Below are 15,892 nucleotides of genomic sequence, written 5' to 3'. Positions count from 1 at the left end.
GTTTTGAGGTTTTTTTGGGGGGGGGGTGCGGGGGGAGGATAGCTGGTTGTGCCCATTGATTTGCCAATACAGAGAATTTCTAAACTGATGTGTTTATCATTATTTAATGCATACTAACTAACTATCACCAACCTACTGGGTACAACTCAGAATAAATTATTGAAATTATGGTTGTCCTTTGCATTCATTATCTTGTTTTTAACTGGAGATGTCTGCCTTGGGCTTCCCCAAGGAGGGGCAACTATGTTTTATGTAGCCCAGATGGCTTCAGCATCTTTGACACCCCTTTCTCTTCATTCTGTATTATATATGTTATTTGTTGTTTCTTTCTTGTAATTAACGATCTTTCCAAGCTTTATATAAGTCTTGGAGGACATATTTACTTACTGATTTGGTTGTGAAGTGGTTGGAAGTTGAAATTGTCACATTTGAAGCTCATTTCATACAGTGTTACCTGCACAGCTCATCATAATTTGTGTAAAGTAACTAATTTTTTGTTTTCAAACAATGTTATGATTTTCCCTCAGTGTAGCATCCTCACTTGGTGGAGCAGTCAGTCCTAAGCTAGTTCCTTGTAAGATAAGAACAAATTTAGAAGCTAGATTCTGTGTAGCACCACAGTGACAGGTACATTTTTTCGCTTGCCATGTTCATGCTGCTAAGTGCTTTTCATGATTAATGTCTCCTCCTAGCAACAGTATAAGGGTGTTCCCTCCTCCCCATCGTTTAGATCAGTGGTTCTCAACCTGTGGGTCCCAGGAGCCTTTTACAGGGGTGGACTGAGACCTTCAGAGCCCAGATATTTACATGATGATTCATACCAGTAGCAATGAAAGTAATTTTATGGTTGGGGATGACTACAACATGTGTTAAAAGGTCCCAGCTTTAGGAAGGTTGAGAGCTACTGTTGTAGATGAAGAGACTGAAACTAAATGACCAGTAGAGGTAAGATAATTTGCTAAAATAATCCTGGTGGAGCCAGATTTGACCTTAGGTGTGTGACTGTAGATAACTTATAGGAAACTTCTATTGTAAAATTTGTGGAATGATTTGAGTTATCATATTTGATTATATCTTAGACATTAAGAAAGGAATCTTTTCCTCTATTACTCTTTAGTGGATGAACATCTCCTTGAATGTCTATTGTTACATAGGTCAAAAGGCCTATAGATTGGTAGCTGATAGGGCTTCTCTGGAGATAGATACAAGTTTGTTGGATTATATATATTATCACTTGTAGGATTGGAGACTAACGAACCTTGGCATAGTGAGTTTGGAATCATGAATTTCAGCATGACAATTTGGGATAGAGGGACAACTAAATTCAGCAAAGTACTTAAATTCACATAGCCTTGGGTGGAAGCTAACATTACTGGTAGAGAATGCAAACTGAGTTATTCTAGGGGGTGCAGAGCATGGTGAGGTTGGGAAGATGGTGGCTGTCTGGAAGTCAGGCTGATAGCAGTGCTACTTTGGGGTTGTATAAAAAAGGCTATGAAACAGAAGTCTACCTGCCGAGCTATTGCTCCAGCCTTATATTGAGTGGTCTTGAAATAAAATTCCCAACTATATAATAAGCACATGGAATGAAAATTTCTTCTATTCTCAGTATCCCACCTCTACCCCTAGGTCTCAGGTACCCTCCTAGTTAATTCAATATATAGTTGAGGATCATCAAATTAATTAACACTAGGAAGCCCTAAACCTCCTCATTCTAATACCATAGCCTCTAACCTTGTGGCTGTTTACATGCTTTGCAATTAAATAAAATTCTCTCAGTTGTACAAACCACATGTCAGTGCCCAGCGGTCACTTGTGTTGGTGCCTGCCTTTTAGGACAGAACAGATTTAGAACATTTCTGACAGTATTTTCCTACCTGGTAAATACTTTGAGATGCTATGATTTGTTACATAATTAGGATATTACTGAACCAAGATGTGAAAATTTTCTGTTTCCCCATGGTATTTAGCAGCTTTGTTTGAGCTGACAAAATATAGCTGTGCTCTCTTTTGGCTTTTTAACAAAATCCAGATGGTCAGAGTCTAATGATTTTCTTGCATGTTTGGGATTACTATGCTGTTACCTCTTTTTCTAGGATAAAGCTGTCATCTTTGCTAAGGGCCTGTAGGTTTTGTTTCCTCTGAGCTGTGGATCTGTATTCCTTGCTGTCTGGTTGATGCCTTTCCTTGAGACTTAAAGATGTCTCCAAGCTATTATATCCCAAACTATGCTCATTTCTCTTCCTTCCTTTCCTACCTCCCAAACATTGCTTTTCTTTTCCTTGTTTCTGTTTTCAGTGAGTGTTGGCATTATCTGACATATAAAATCTTGAAAAATTGGAACAATCCTCGCACCCCCTCCTTGATAATGTCATATGTGTCAACAGATGTTAATTTTTCTTTATAATGGCTCTTGACCATGTTTTCCCTACTTCCATGAATTGCGTTAGTTTGCACACTATCACCTGTTGTTGAAAATATTTAATTGGGGGTTTCTACCCACCTTGGATAATTCAGTTCTTAGATAAAAGACACAGAACTTTTATGTTTATTATAAGCCTTTAAACAGCACCAGAGCTGGGCAGATATCTACCCTCTAAGCTATTAGTATCTAGTACCCTATCATTAACCCCAACACTTGCTTGCCATGTTCTGTCTGGGCTGCTCTTAATCTAACTGGTCAGCCCTCAGGGCCAATTCTCAGGATCATTTACCTCATGGTGTAAAAGTCTCCTCTCTCCACCTTCTCTTCTTCTTTTCCCATATGGTCTCCTGCCTTAGACCCCCAAGCCTGGGAACCAAAACCCTGCCTACCTCTACTCTGCTCAGCGATAGGCTGTAGTCATCTATATTCACCAGTCAGGGATAACTTGGTGGGGGCAAGGTTACATAGTGTCACTTGTATACGTGAGGATCTCTTTCCTCTTCCCTGAGGCATTATGGCCAGTATTTAGCATTACAATACATAGCAACAATCACCTTACCTGAAACTTGGATGTAGCCTTTCTTTTGTCTACCTTTGACTTGTTTTTAATCCTTTATCCATCCTGAGAACATGGATTATTTTGAACATACTGTCACTCTCTCCCTTTCCCCTAGTCCTTTAGTCATTTTGCTTGCTTTTAGAGTAAAAAGAAAACTTCTTAACAGTTGTAATTCTTCAGCCTTATCTTGAATTATGTTCCATGAAGCTATGCTCAACTAAGCTGGCTTCCATTGGTCCTTACGTTTTTTTTTTTTTTTAAATCACCTTTTTTCTTCATACTTTTGTGTATGTGTGTGCCTGTTTGTCTGCATTGTGTTTACATTATGTGCTAGGTCTTTTGCAAGAGCAGCAAGTGTTCTAAACAGTGAGCCATCTTTCTAGTTCCTGATTTATTAGTAATTCATATATATTTATTGTGTTTATGTGTGTGTATGTAGGTGGACATGCAGTGGCTCCAGACCCAACATCTAAATATTTATTCATTATTCTAAATTGCTGGTATTAAAGATTTCAGCTCATAGATTTTTTTGTTGTTGGTTTTTGAAAAAGATTTTTTTGAGTTTGAATTCTTATAATAGTTAAAATAGTAATACTTAAATTGTAAACTAAATTGCTGGTTTCTCAAATAGACATTGATAAAATGCTAATAGTTTATAAAAATAGTGTAATGTTGTTAGATTATTTATAATGAACTCTTGGCTAGACTTACAGAATTACCAAAAAGATAATATAGAGGTATCTGAATATTTCATTTCCCTATTAACATATATCATTAGTGTGACACAATTATTTACATTGTGTCAGTTTTTCCTTGTGTCCTTTTTCTGTTTCAGGATCCCATCCAGTCATCAGGTATTCTTGGCATTGAAGTTTCTCAGATTTCCATGTTTTTTGGGGGTTGGGGATTGAGGTTGAGACAGGGTTTCTCTATGTAGCCTTGGCTGTCCTGGAACTTGATCTACAGACCAACCTGTCCTTGAACTATATCGATCTGTCTGCATATGCCTTCCAAGTACTGGGATTAAAGACTTGATCCACCACTGCCTGGCCTGATTTCCTTGTTTTTGATGAGTTGATAGTTTCGCAGATTACTGTTTAAATGTATTTTGTATCTCCATCTGCGGGGATTTATCTAGTATTTTGTCATGACTAGCGTGGGGAGGAGAAGCTCAGAGTAAAAGTGCCCTTCCTGACTGTCACTGTAACCACACTGCTCATGGTAACCTTTAGGACGGCCTCGCTTTGTCAGGTTTGTTCTTTGTGGAGTTACTCTTTTTGAGCCCTTCCCTTTGGTTATTGCCTTTTATAAAAGAAAATTTCTTTATGTGGTGCAAAGATAGAGAGTGGAGAATTATGTTTTACATCCTAAAGTGGAAGAGTGTTCATATAAAGTTTTTGGAAATAAACTGTAAGGGGAATATTTCTCCTTGTTTACTGATTCATTCAGTCATTTCTATCTAATTTATATTATTTTAAATTATATATGTGTGTGTGTGTATTGATATGTGCACATGAGTGCAGCACAGGTGCCCTGGACTTCAGTCTCCTTAGAGCTGGGCTTACAGGTGGTTATAAGCTATCTGGCATGGGTGTTGGTGGACCAGTCTTCAGTCCTGTATGAGAGCAATACGTACTTTCTTAACAGCTGAGCAGTCTCTCCAGACTGTTTGTTTTGACAAATGAATACATGTTTTGCACTTTGGGTTATAATTCAGCAATGCTTTTTATTAGTTATTCTTCCAGCCTTTTAAATTGATTTCTTGAAATATCTTTATCATTATGCAGATTGCTTTTTTTTTTTTTAAAAGCACTTTTTGAGGTTGTTCATTTGGTTTTAATTTCTCTTTTACAAGATGCTCCTGGATCATCTAGGGTGTTAGTTTCCCTGGTTCTTGAAGTATCCATTCTCCGGTAGTGACCGTTCTTTTTATTGGAAAATGCTATTAGAAGCCAGTGTCTGGGCTGTGTGTGTTCTCATTGCTGAGAACATTGCATGCCATTGCTTCTAGGACCACTCAGGAGATAGAGCAAGGAAATAGTGTGTGTGCTAATTGTGTAGGAACAAGAATGTATTGTAAACATTTTATATGATCTGTACCGGTCTATATTAAACTGTGCTTACCATGAGCTCTTTTTCTACTGAAATTCTGACTGTGGATTTTGAGGGGTTTATTTGATAACTTAGTTTATTTGATAACTTAGGGGTTTTGGATAACTTAGTAACTTTCCAATTATTAATTACTAAGGGGAAGAAGCAGTTCATATCCGTAATACCAAGTAACACGTAAGTAGTTGGATCTTGGAATGAAGTCAGTTACAAACACTGTAGTGCCGTTGGTTCCTGGTTAGCTTTCCTGATGACATGCTGGAACACAGCTAGCTGTCTTTGAAGAAAGAGGCCACACTAAACTGAATAATTTAACATTTATTTACAGCTAGTTTCCTTTTCAGAGAGTAATGTAGTTTTGAGAATCTTACCATTTCCATTGCTTTAGTTTCTCTGTAACACAATGAGGAGAAGAAAAGGGCTTTTTCAAATAGTTGATTTTTGGTAGAGATGGTTGTTGACTATATGTTAGGTTAATTTGCCAATTTTTCTCTTTATGACATATAATTAAGAGCTAACTGTAATTGGTCAAAGCTTTCTATTCTGAATTCCAGACTGACGCATTTATTTTATTAGGCAATGCAAACTCAATTTATTATTCTATCAAGATAAACAGCTATCAAAAAAGTTACCAGATAGTTGTTGATAAAAAGACAGAAGTAGTATTTCTTTTTATTTGTCTATTCTGTTTATGAAAAGGAATATAATATACTTCGAATATGTTATATGGAAAGCCATTTTTAATTCAATATAATTTTCATTGGGATGTAAGGAAAGGGTTTTTTGCTTTGTTTTAGGAAGACTGTTATAGAAGACAATTAAGTTGTTTCCACAGGGAAATTTCTGTGTTTTGGATATTACTTTCAACTCTAAACAGCCCTAAATATATAGAATTAATTAACAAAACTGCTCTATTTCTTAAATTGTAAATTAGTCAGTTTGTCATGAAGATTAATCCTGAATTATGATATTAAAACAAGCTGCCTTCTTCACACTTAACTGAATGAAAAAAAAATTATTTCAGAGAAATAGAGCCACTAGTCATTATAGTGGTTACCAGGCTCTGGAATGTCAGACATAAAACACTGCAAAGAAATCAAGCAAAGTTAGATCAAAGCAAGACCAAGGCTTGTTGCTTTCTACCCTTAGTGTTTCACATTACCCCATACCTCCTTGACTCCATTTGTAGTGTTCCTCAGAATGTTTTCATTAAAGTATTCCTACAAAGAAGAACTCTTAAGACATTTCTTTGGAGACTCACATTTTTAACATTTTACAAAAGTTTTTTGAGCTGAGATCTCATATAGCCCAGGCTGCCCTTGAACTCACTGTGAGGTTGAGGATGACTTTGAACTCTTGCCTTCATCACTCAAGTGCTGGGATTACCAATGTGAACCATCATGCCTGGTTGAAGTATCACATTATTATTTTTAAAATTTGTAAGTTTTTTTCAAGTCTTGTGTGTATTATTCAAGTGAATTTTGCTTTAAATTTTATAATATACTTATTTCACTAAAAGAAGAATTTAAATTTATATTCAATATGATATACCATGTATGTCCTGTTTATATCTGCCTTGCGATGTCTGTTTCCTTCAGAGCCCCTGTGGTATATGGCACACTAGTTTGAAAAACTCTGATATCTATTCACTAGCTCTCATCTCATAGATGTTTAATAGTATAATAGCTATAATAGTTTAATAGCTTTGGAGTCTTTAGACTCAGTGGTTCATAGAGACTGTGACTACTGGGATTTTGCTTTTTTCAATGTTGTCCAGAGTCTTTAGTTTCTTATTTCGGGGGAATCAGGCAAATCTAGTACCTGTTGCTGTATTTTCCCTGGGTTCTAAAAAGACCCTTATTGCATTTAAGTTTTGTAGGACACAGAATTCCCCTTATTAAATTCTCCCACATTAAATTTTTTATTTGGCTTCCCTCTGAATATGTTACTTTCTTTGGTGTATAGATATTTGGTGATTTTTATATAGTAAAAGCTAAAGCGTTAAGTTCACTAAGAAAGCACTGGTCTCAAAGGAATGAAGTGGAGAGTGAGTGAACAGAACTCCTGATATCCTCCTCTGGGTTATCTGAGTTCCTGGGGATACATAGTGAGACCTCTGTTTCCAAAGGGGAGTCACAGATTGAGGAGAACAGGAAACAGGATCATCAGATAAACACCACAAACATTATAGACCAAATCCACTTGATAAATGCTAAAATTAGAGGGCAAGTTTTTGAGAAAAAAATGGATCAAGACTGGTTTTCCAGATTTTCCCACAATATACTTAACAACTAAAAGAGAAAAAACAGTAACTTCACAGTGGAAAAACTCAGCATACAAACTCAAAGAGACCAAGGAACTATGACAAATGAGATTCATTGTTTTCATGGTATTCTTGCCAAAATATGTAAGCCTGAACTAATCATGAAAACAAAATAAACACAAATTAAGAGACCGGCTGTGGTGGTTTGAATATGAAGAGCCTCCATATTTGAATGTCTAGTCATCAGGGAGTGACACTATTTGAGAAGAATTGGGAGGTGTGGCCTTGTTGGAGGAAGTGTGTCACTGGGTTTGGGTTTCAAAAGCCCATGCCAGACCCAGTATACATGCGTGTGCTCTCTCCCTCTCCCCTCCCCTTCTCCCTCCCCTTCTCTGACTACAGATCAGGAGGTAGAACTGAGCTGTCTCTCCAGCACCATGTCTACCTGAGTGCAGCCATGCCCCCGCTATGATGATAATGAACTACCCTGTGAAACTGTAAGCAAGCCCACAATTAATGCTTTTGTTTATTTATAGATAAATATATAGATACATAGATAAATAGATGTCTTTGTCACAGTGTCTCTTCATAGCAATAGAACAGTCACTAAGGCATAGTCTATAAACTATCTGATTATACTTGTTAAAAAATGTAATTTTCATGACAAAGAAATTTACAGAGTTGAAAAGACTATGAAAGCTGAACATAGTGGCACACACCTTTAATCCCAGCATTCAAGAAGCAGAGGGATCTTTGTGAGTTTGAGACCAGCCTTATCTACTTAGTGAGTTTCAGGACAGTCAGAGCTACATAATGTAACCCTGCCTCAAAAGAGAGGGAGAGAGAGAGAGAGAGAGAGAGAGAGAGAGAGAGAGAGAGAGAGAGAATGAATGAAGAGAAGGGGAGGAGAAAAGTGTGGAACCGAACTGGAACTAAATTTAGTGCAGGTTCCTAGACGGGATCCTGAAATTGAAAAATGGCAGTTAAAAATTTAGGCTAATTTCAACGATGATAGCTTATCAGTAATGTTACACTAATGTTGATTATTTACTCTCTATAATTACAGTTACATAAGACATTAGCAATAAGGGGAACAGGGTAAGCAATATAAGAAACTCTATTTTGAACTGTTAAAGAACCTAAAACTAATTAAAACAAGGGCTTTAAATAATAAACAATTCTAAGCAGAAGTAGAGAAACTGCCTTGAGATAGAAGGGAAATCTCTTCCACTGAGGTGGGAATGGAAGGAGAAAGCCTACAGATGGAGAATGAAGGCAGCTCAGGCACTCACTTTCCTTGTCTTCTCTTGTGAGAAGGGAGTAACCATCTCCAGGATCAAACAGTAGCAATTAGGAAACTGAGACAACTAAACAGATGGCCGAGGCAGGGGGAGGCTGCACCATTTCTGAAAATTGCAGAGATGTTAAATCCACGAGATTTTAACTGTTCCATTCTATTCCATGCTTATTTTTTTAAAGTTATGTTTGTCCATAACTTAGATGACTAATACACATATGTGGGCTTGAGATTTAAAAAGTCAAGTGTTTGTGGGGATAGAGAGATGGCTCAGCTGTTAAGAGCACAGACTGCTCTTATAGGGGACCCAAGTTCGGTTTCCAGCACCCATTTCAGGTCTCTCACAACTACCAGATCCAGAGAATCCAGCACCTCTGACCTCTGTAGATTCAGACCCAGACACACACGCATGCACACACGCACAAGCACACACTTTAAAAAACGTAAAAAACAAAGTTAATGAGCCAGGCGTAGTGGTGCAGACCTTTAATACCAGGACTCAGGAGGCAGAATTAGGCAGATCTCTTGAGTTCAAGACAAGCCTGGTCTTCACAGCAAGTTCCAGGACAGCCAGGGCAACACAGAGAAACCTTATCTTGAAAGACAAAAAACTTGTAATTTGTGGTGTGTGTGTGTGTGTGTCTGTGTCTCTGCACACACATATATACATATACATGGCATGCAGAATGATTATACATTCAAGCCTCAAACTTTACCAGTTTAGGCTAATGAGTCAGTCCCTCTCCCTCTTCTTCTCTCCCCCTCCCCCTCCCCCTGCCCCTCTCTCTCATGCACCCCCATTGCCTGGCTAAATTTAGCCATTTTTAACACTGTCTTTAAAACAGAATAACAAATTACTACTACAAATTACCACGGATGTTCAGGCCCTCATAGGCCAATTATGTAGGCTAAATGTCTTAGTTATTTCGCATACTTTCTCTATAATCAGGCAGAAGTATTCATTAGCTAATAATATGCTTGAAGTTTATAAGTCAATTAGAATGGGCCAGGACCTTCAGCAGTCCTTGCCCCGCCCCCCCACCTCAACATGAGCATGCCCAGCTTTTTAATGTGGGGGCTGGGATCGGCCTCAGGTTTGTACAGAAAGCGCTTTGAACCCAATGTGCCATCTCACCATCTGTTTCCATTCTGTATGTTCAGTTCTGAGAGTCTGTAAGTAAGGGTCTTTTCCCCATTTACTTATTTGCATATGTTGTTAAGGGCTTGCTCCTGTTAGTCTTAGTCTGTTTCCTTAAACCCACTACTGTCATTTTGTTGCTGTTGCTCAGTTTAAGCCAGCTTTAGCAACTAGTGGCTCCTTCAGGTTGACACCTGTTTTCTTTGGATATGCTCCTGTTCTTTTTGGAAATTTTCCTTATTTTCTGATATCAGATGATACTGTAGTCTCTTCTGCTTTTCTTGACTCATTCTTGGAGTGAAATGTTTGTCCCAGAATCTTTATTCTTTTCATTGGAGAATGCTGTTTAGAGACCAAGACTGGGTGCAGGTGTACTTAGTCTTTCTAGACCCCTTAGTACAGAACTAGAACACTAACACACATATATGCAGACATATTAAAAGTTTGATTCCAGACCAACCACACAGAGTACATGTCAGCATTTTCCTTTTTTATAACGTTCCTGTGACAGTTTGAAATGTAGTTCCCAATATCTATATTTTCTTTCTTTCCTTTTTTTCATTTAAACAGATTTTCACATAACCCTTAGGTAGCCTCATACTCTGCACAGCTGAGTCTGACCTTGAAGTGCTGCTCCTCCTGCCTGCTTCTCCCACGTGCCATCTGTGTACTCTATTTAATTTTCTTTTCCTCCCTGCTTTTGTAGTTATCAACACAGATTGGTTTCTTAATATTTCTGTTTTTCAGTTTCCACTTCACAGTGGTTGGTTATAGTTTTCATTAAAATTATTTTCAAGGATATGTGAGTATAGCTCCAAGAGCCAGAGTTAGTGTTAAAACTGTAACTAGAGGTGTCAGTTCTCTTCAGCCTGCTAGCTCCAGGTTCCCAGTTCTTTCCTTTTCTCCTCATCCCACCATTTTCTCACTGCCCGGTAGATGAACCATCTGCCTTGTTTCCCAGTTATGCTTCCTGGGTGTTTTCCTATATTCCCCTTCCTTCTTAAATAGAGGTAGCAAAACATAGCTTGTTAGACTTTGGTTTTTCAACTAGCAGTTACAAAGTTTCAAACATGTCCAACATATGGCTTGTGGGCCATAAATGTGGCCCAACACAAAACTGTAAACTTAGGCCATCATGCCATTTTTTTTTTTTTTAAACTTAGTTACAAGTCTTGAGCATGAACCTTGTGAATGGCAACATTTCATAGTGTCAAAAGTTGGACTTGCTTGGCTTAGATGTATAGAAATAGATGTATGTATAGAAATAGATGGTTTCCAGTGTTAAATGGTTGCAAAGAATGTTACACTGTGCGTTTATACATTGCTTATTTTACTACCATTTAGTCTTGTTACTACAAATGAGATTTTTCCCTGTCATTCGGTATACATTGCTTATTTTACTACCATTTAGTCTTGTTACTACAAATGAGATTTTTCCCTGTCATTTGGTCTACTGATTATTGTTACATACGGAGGCTGATATTTGAGTATTTTGTATCTTGCTACTTCAGTGAATTCATTTTGATTCTGTTTGGGGGGCATGTACTGCCTAATGTTTGCAAATAGAAACAAAGTTCTTTATTATGACTCTGATTTCTCTTAACTGGTTGGATTGGTTCAAGACTTCTAGTGTAATGTTGAGTAATAGTGGAGATGGTTGAAATTTTTGTCTTATTTTCAATATTAGTGGAAATGCCTGTTATTTCTTTATTAAATAAGATACAGAACACATGCCTCGTATACTAAGACACTTTCAGTTTTATTTCTGTTTCTTTGAGTATTTAATTTTGAATGAGTGTTTAATTTTGCCAGCTATACTCTGTCTCAGTGTACATGGAAAAGACTTATGTTTTACTCTGTTAAATTTATGAGGATGGTATATGTTAATACATTTTTTAAAAAATTGAACCAATCCTGTGTTCTTGGACTAAATCCCATTCAGCCATTTTTGTAATTTTTTCTCTTAAGATTTATTATTTTTATGAGTACACTGACTGTCTTCAGACACACCAGAAGAGGGCATCAGAGCCCATTACAGATGGTTATAAGCCACCATGTGGTTGCTGGGAATTGAACTCAGGACCTCCGGAAGAGTAGTCAGTGCTCTTAACCTCTGAGCTGTCTCTACAGGACTATATTATTTTATTAATGTGATATTTGATTCTGTTTGTTAACAATAAAAATGTTCTTTCTAGTCCATTTTGAGAGTAGAAACCCATTCCCTGAATGTTGTTGTCTAGCATTATATCTTGCAATTCTGTTTGTCTTCCTGATTAGAGTGAGAGTATGCTTTGGAACCTTTGTGCTTAAACTGAGCTCTTCTATGTAGTGACATTCTCCATGTGTTATTGGTACATTAGAAGCAGGAATAGCTCAGTAAGCTTTGTAATGGGAGATATTTAGAATCCGGTGCTCGGTCCGGCTTGTTCCCAGGCAGCTGCCATTTTCCCTCTGCTCTGGCTCTAGATTGCAGCTCTGGTTATCTCTATAGAAACAACAACCCTGGCACACATGAGACACCAGTGTGGCAGCTGGCTCTGCCAACCCACCACGCTGCCCTCTCAAAGCTTGGCTGAGCCCCTGATAATACCCGCCATCCTCACAATACCCGGTAGAATGAAGACTCTTAATGCTTAAAGATTATCCAGTGGATTTATATATTTGGAAATGCCCAATTAACAAGATGCCCTCACAATTAGAGTTGTTACCCAATCTAACCTTTTGATAGAAGTTGCTACCCCAGACAGCTTTCGACCATGGTTCTCCATGGCTGCTCCCTCTCCCCTTTTTCCTCCCCTTCCTCTCCTTCTCTTTTCCCAATCACAGAGCTCCACTGCATACACAATGTAGCAGGAGCAGGAAATTATCCTGCTACAAGTTTTTATCAGATGAAATCTGAGAGTTGTGTCTCAGACAGCAAGCAATCATATCAGTTACTAGGATTGAAGGTTACTTTCCAGTATCTGGGCAAGAGGTGTTAGTTCTAGTTTGCAGCTTTCTTTTGGGAGACCACAGATCATTAACATTTGACTTTAGACATTTGATCAGTTTTTATCTGTCAGCTCAAGTTGACAGTCTTTTGAAGTTTCTCATACATATATATGGTTTTATAAAATTGTTTTCTTCATTTTATATAAGTACTTTTTCTGATTTTTAGAAGCATTTACCTGTGTATTCAATAGATAATTTATATAGCTCCAGATAGTTTTGTAAAACAAATTCTGATTATAAATAAGTTAATTATGGTGTGTAATACTCATAAGAATGTCAGTATGATGCCAGTCTTTTAACTGAATGTTTAATGTGTGCCTAACACATTTCACTTTTAGGTATGTCTGATTGCAGCAATGATGCTTCAACTCTCGGTACAACTCAGCAGCTACAGGTGAAGTCCAGTCTAGAGTTGAGGTGATTGGGGTGCTGTTTGTATTGCTTTGTAAGGTCAGCCCATCTGTCCAGATGGAGTTGTTGATGGAGTTGACTGAGTTTTCTAAAGGTATACCATTTCAATAATAAACTCTTGTGCATAGTGACAAGATAAAACGAGAGAGGCTTTTTTGAAATAAGGAGTAACTTACATTTGCTTTTGGTGACCTAAAGCTTTATAGAATAGCTTTTTTTTTTTTAAAAGTAAAAGTTGTATTTATTTAATACATATATATGTATATGAGTACACTGTAGCTGTCTTCAGACACCTCAGAAGAGGGCATTGGATCCCATTACAGATGGCTGTGAGCCACCATGTGGGTGCTGGCAGTTGAGCTCAGGACATCTAGGAAGAGCAGGCAGTGCTCTTAACTGCTGAGCCATCTCTCCAGCCCTATAGAATAGCTTAAAAAAAAAAAAAAAAAACCTAAAATTGCTTTATTGAAATTAATTCATAAATAAAAACATCATATAACTAGATCCACTCTAACAAACAGTTGCCCAGTCTCAGACTCTAGAAGGTAAAGCTTATTTGTCACATCCAAATAAAAATGAAAGCTGTACAGGTTTTAATATGTATAATGAACTATGACAGTGGTTCAAAGTTTCTATCAAAATACTAGTAGTATTCAGTGTCATACGTGGCTCCTGTTTTGGCTTATCTATGCTCATGAATGTTCACCCCTGAGCGTGCATCTGCACCTGGGAAGAAAGCCTTTAAATACGACTGAATGAGACTTAGTACACTGCAGGGATAGTCACAAGGTTCTGATCCCTGGTTTGTTTTTTTTCTTTTCTTTTCTTTTTTTTTTTTTCTGAAGGTTCTATAATTGATTCTGATGAAACACTATAAGATTGACTATTGTAGCTCATCAAACTAGGGAGAAATATTAATTAGGGAGGAAAGAAGGAAGGAAAGAAGAGAAAGAGAAGCGACTATTGTAGGTCATTAAATGGGGAGAAAGATTAAACAGTGAATTTGTTTAAATTGAGCTCAAGTCAGTATAGCTGTTTTTGGCATATAATAATATTAAGCACAAGCAATGCTCTCTCTTGTTCCACATAGATCTGTAGGATAATTCAATTTGATTGATAATTAAAGCAATTATTTCTATTGTTTTACTTGAATAAAGTTAACTCTCAGACAGGTGAAAGACAGGTGATTGACTTACAGGATTTGGTAAGGAAAGAATACAACATGGGGCCCATTGTCTGCAGATTCAATGTTTCTCTACCAGTCTACCACTTGTAAAGACTCATTATTCTTCAGTTAAGCAGAATATCCCAAATTTGTGTGACAAATATCACTCCCCCTCGCCCTTTTCAGGAGTGGGGATTAAATCCAGGGCTTATTGTAGATTAGACAACTGATGTACTGCCCAGTATATTCCCAGACTTCTGTGCCACATGCTCTAATATAGGATTTTGACTTTTTGTTGTTGTTGTTTTTCAAGACAGGGTTTCTTTGTATAGCTTTGGCTGTCCTGGAACTCACTCTAGACCACGGTGGCCTTGAACTCAGAGGTCTGCCTGCTTATGCCTCCCTGGTGCTGGGATTAAAGCTGTGTGCCATCAAACTCCGTGATGATTGACTTTTTTGTCTAAACATTGATGGTAATGAGTTCTGTTTGGGAAATAGGTATTATTAGTATAAGATTCAAGATTCTTTCTTGAATTCTTCCTGTCCATTTTCACTTCTTCTTCTTCCTCCTCTCCAGTCCCTATACCCCTCTTTCTTTCAACAGGTTTTGCCTCGAAGTCCAGGCTGTCCTTGAACTTGAGATCACCCTGCTTCAGCCTCCTGAGTGTTGGTAATAGGTGTGTGGCACCAAATCTGATTGTGTGGAGGTTCTTTGTGGTGTAATATAACTTGGCTGGTTGTCCTCTGACAATGCAGTCTTGAGAGAGTAAGAATTATGTGGACTGTGTATCTACTTCTGCTCATGGTTTGACTTTCTGTGATTTTATCTCTGAATTTATACCATTGAGTGATAATCAGGGAAGCTAGGCATTTGTGAGCTACAGGGAAGGTCTGCAGCCCAGCCAGTGATGGCTCCATAGCCGTATGTGCTAGGATTATTGTTTGCTGCTTGCCACTGTGAGTTTCCTGTTTGTGGATGGTACTCTGAGAGATACTGAAGTAGAAATTCTCTTCTCAGTAAACAGTAAAGTTTGGGTAATGATGATCTGAAGGAAACAACTGTCAAATAATGGATTGTTCAAAGCAAATTATCATTAACGCCTTGTTGAGTATTCTTTGTCCTCGCCATAACCAAGTAGGCAGCATCCAGAGAGAATGCAAGAATAATAATTTTTAAAGTTTTAACTGTCAGTATAAGCTGAATTTACACTCTGGCTTAAAAGCATTATAGGAGTTAGTGTAGTTTGGGACTCTTTTGTAGTTTTAAAATTTATCATTTAGAATGAAATCCTGTCTTTTTCAATAGTGTGGACAGAATTGGAGCTCTTTGTGTTTTGTGGAGTCAGCTAGGTACAGCAGTAGTCCAGTTGTACAACTCACTGAGAGACTCACAGATGCCAGGCATTGGACTAGGTTATTCTTATAATATCCTTGGGTTTTCCTTCCACATTTACACATTAAGAGTTTGCATCTTGGAAGAGTTAACAGAGTTATTAAGAACCATCACTTGAAAGTGGAAAGGATGAGACAATTT

General features: G+C 37.7%; 1 protein-coding gene across 8 annotated transcripts in view; it reads left to right on the top strand.

Annotated features, from left to right (window-relative positions):
• The window catches only part of Arfip1 (ARF interacting protein 1), a 79,855-nt gene that overhangs the window by 1,913 nt on the left and 62,050 nt on the right, over positions 1-15,892 (top strand). For 2 of the 8 annotated variants that reach the window (XM_076932591.1, XM_076932595.1), the window contains exons 2-3: positions 7,759-7,853; positions 13,121-13,176. The exons of 4 other annotated variants lie outside the window; for them this stretch is intronic. In XM_076932591.1, coding sequence (XP_076788706.1) covers positions 13,123-13,176 — 54 coding nt within the window. In that variant the 5' untranslated portion in view covers positions 7,759-7,853; positions 13,121-13,122. The remainder of the gene's footprint in view (positions 1-7,758; positions 7,854-13,120; positions 13,177-15,892) is intronic. 2 more of the 8 variants (XM_076932592.1, XM_034500524.2) reach the window with 1 other exon arrangement.

Source organism: Arvicanthis niloticus, chromosome 4 (genome assembly GCF_011762505.2).
Source record: "Arvicanthis niloticus isolate mArvNil1 chromosome 4, mArvNil1.pat.X, whole genome shotgun sequence".
Taxonomy (NCBI): domain Eukaryota; kingdom Metazoa; phylum Chordata; class Mammalia; order Rodentia; family Muridae; genus Arvicanthis; species Arvicanthis niloticus.
Note: the sequence above shows the minus strand (reverse complement) of the source record. Positions and strands in the feature narration are given on the sequence as shown.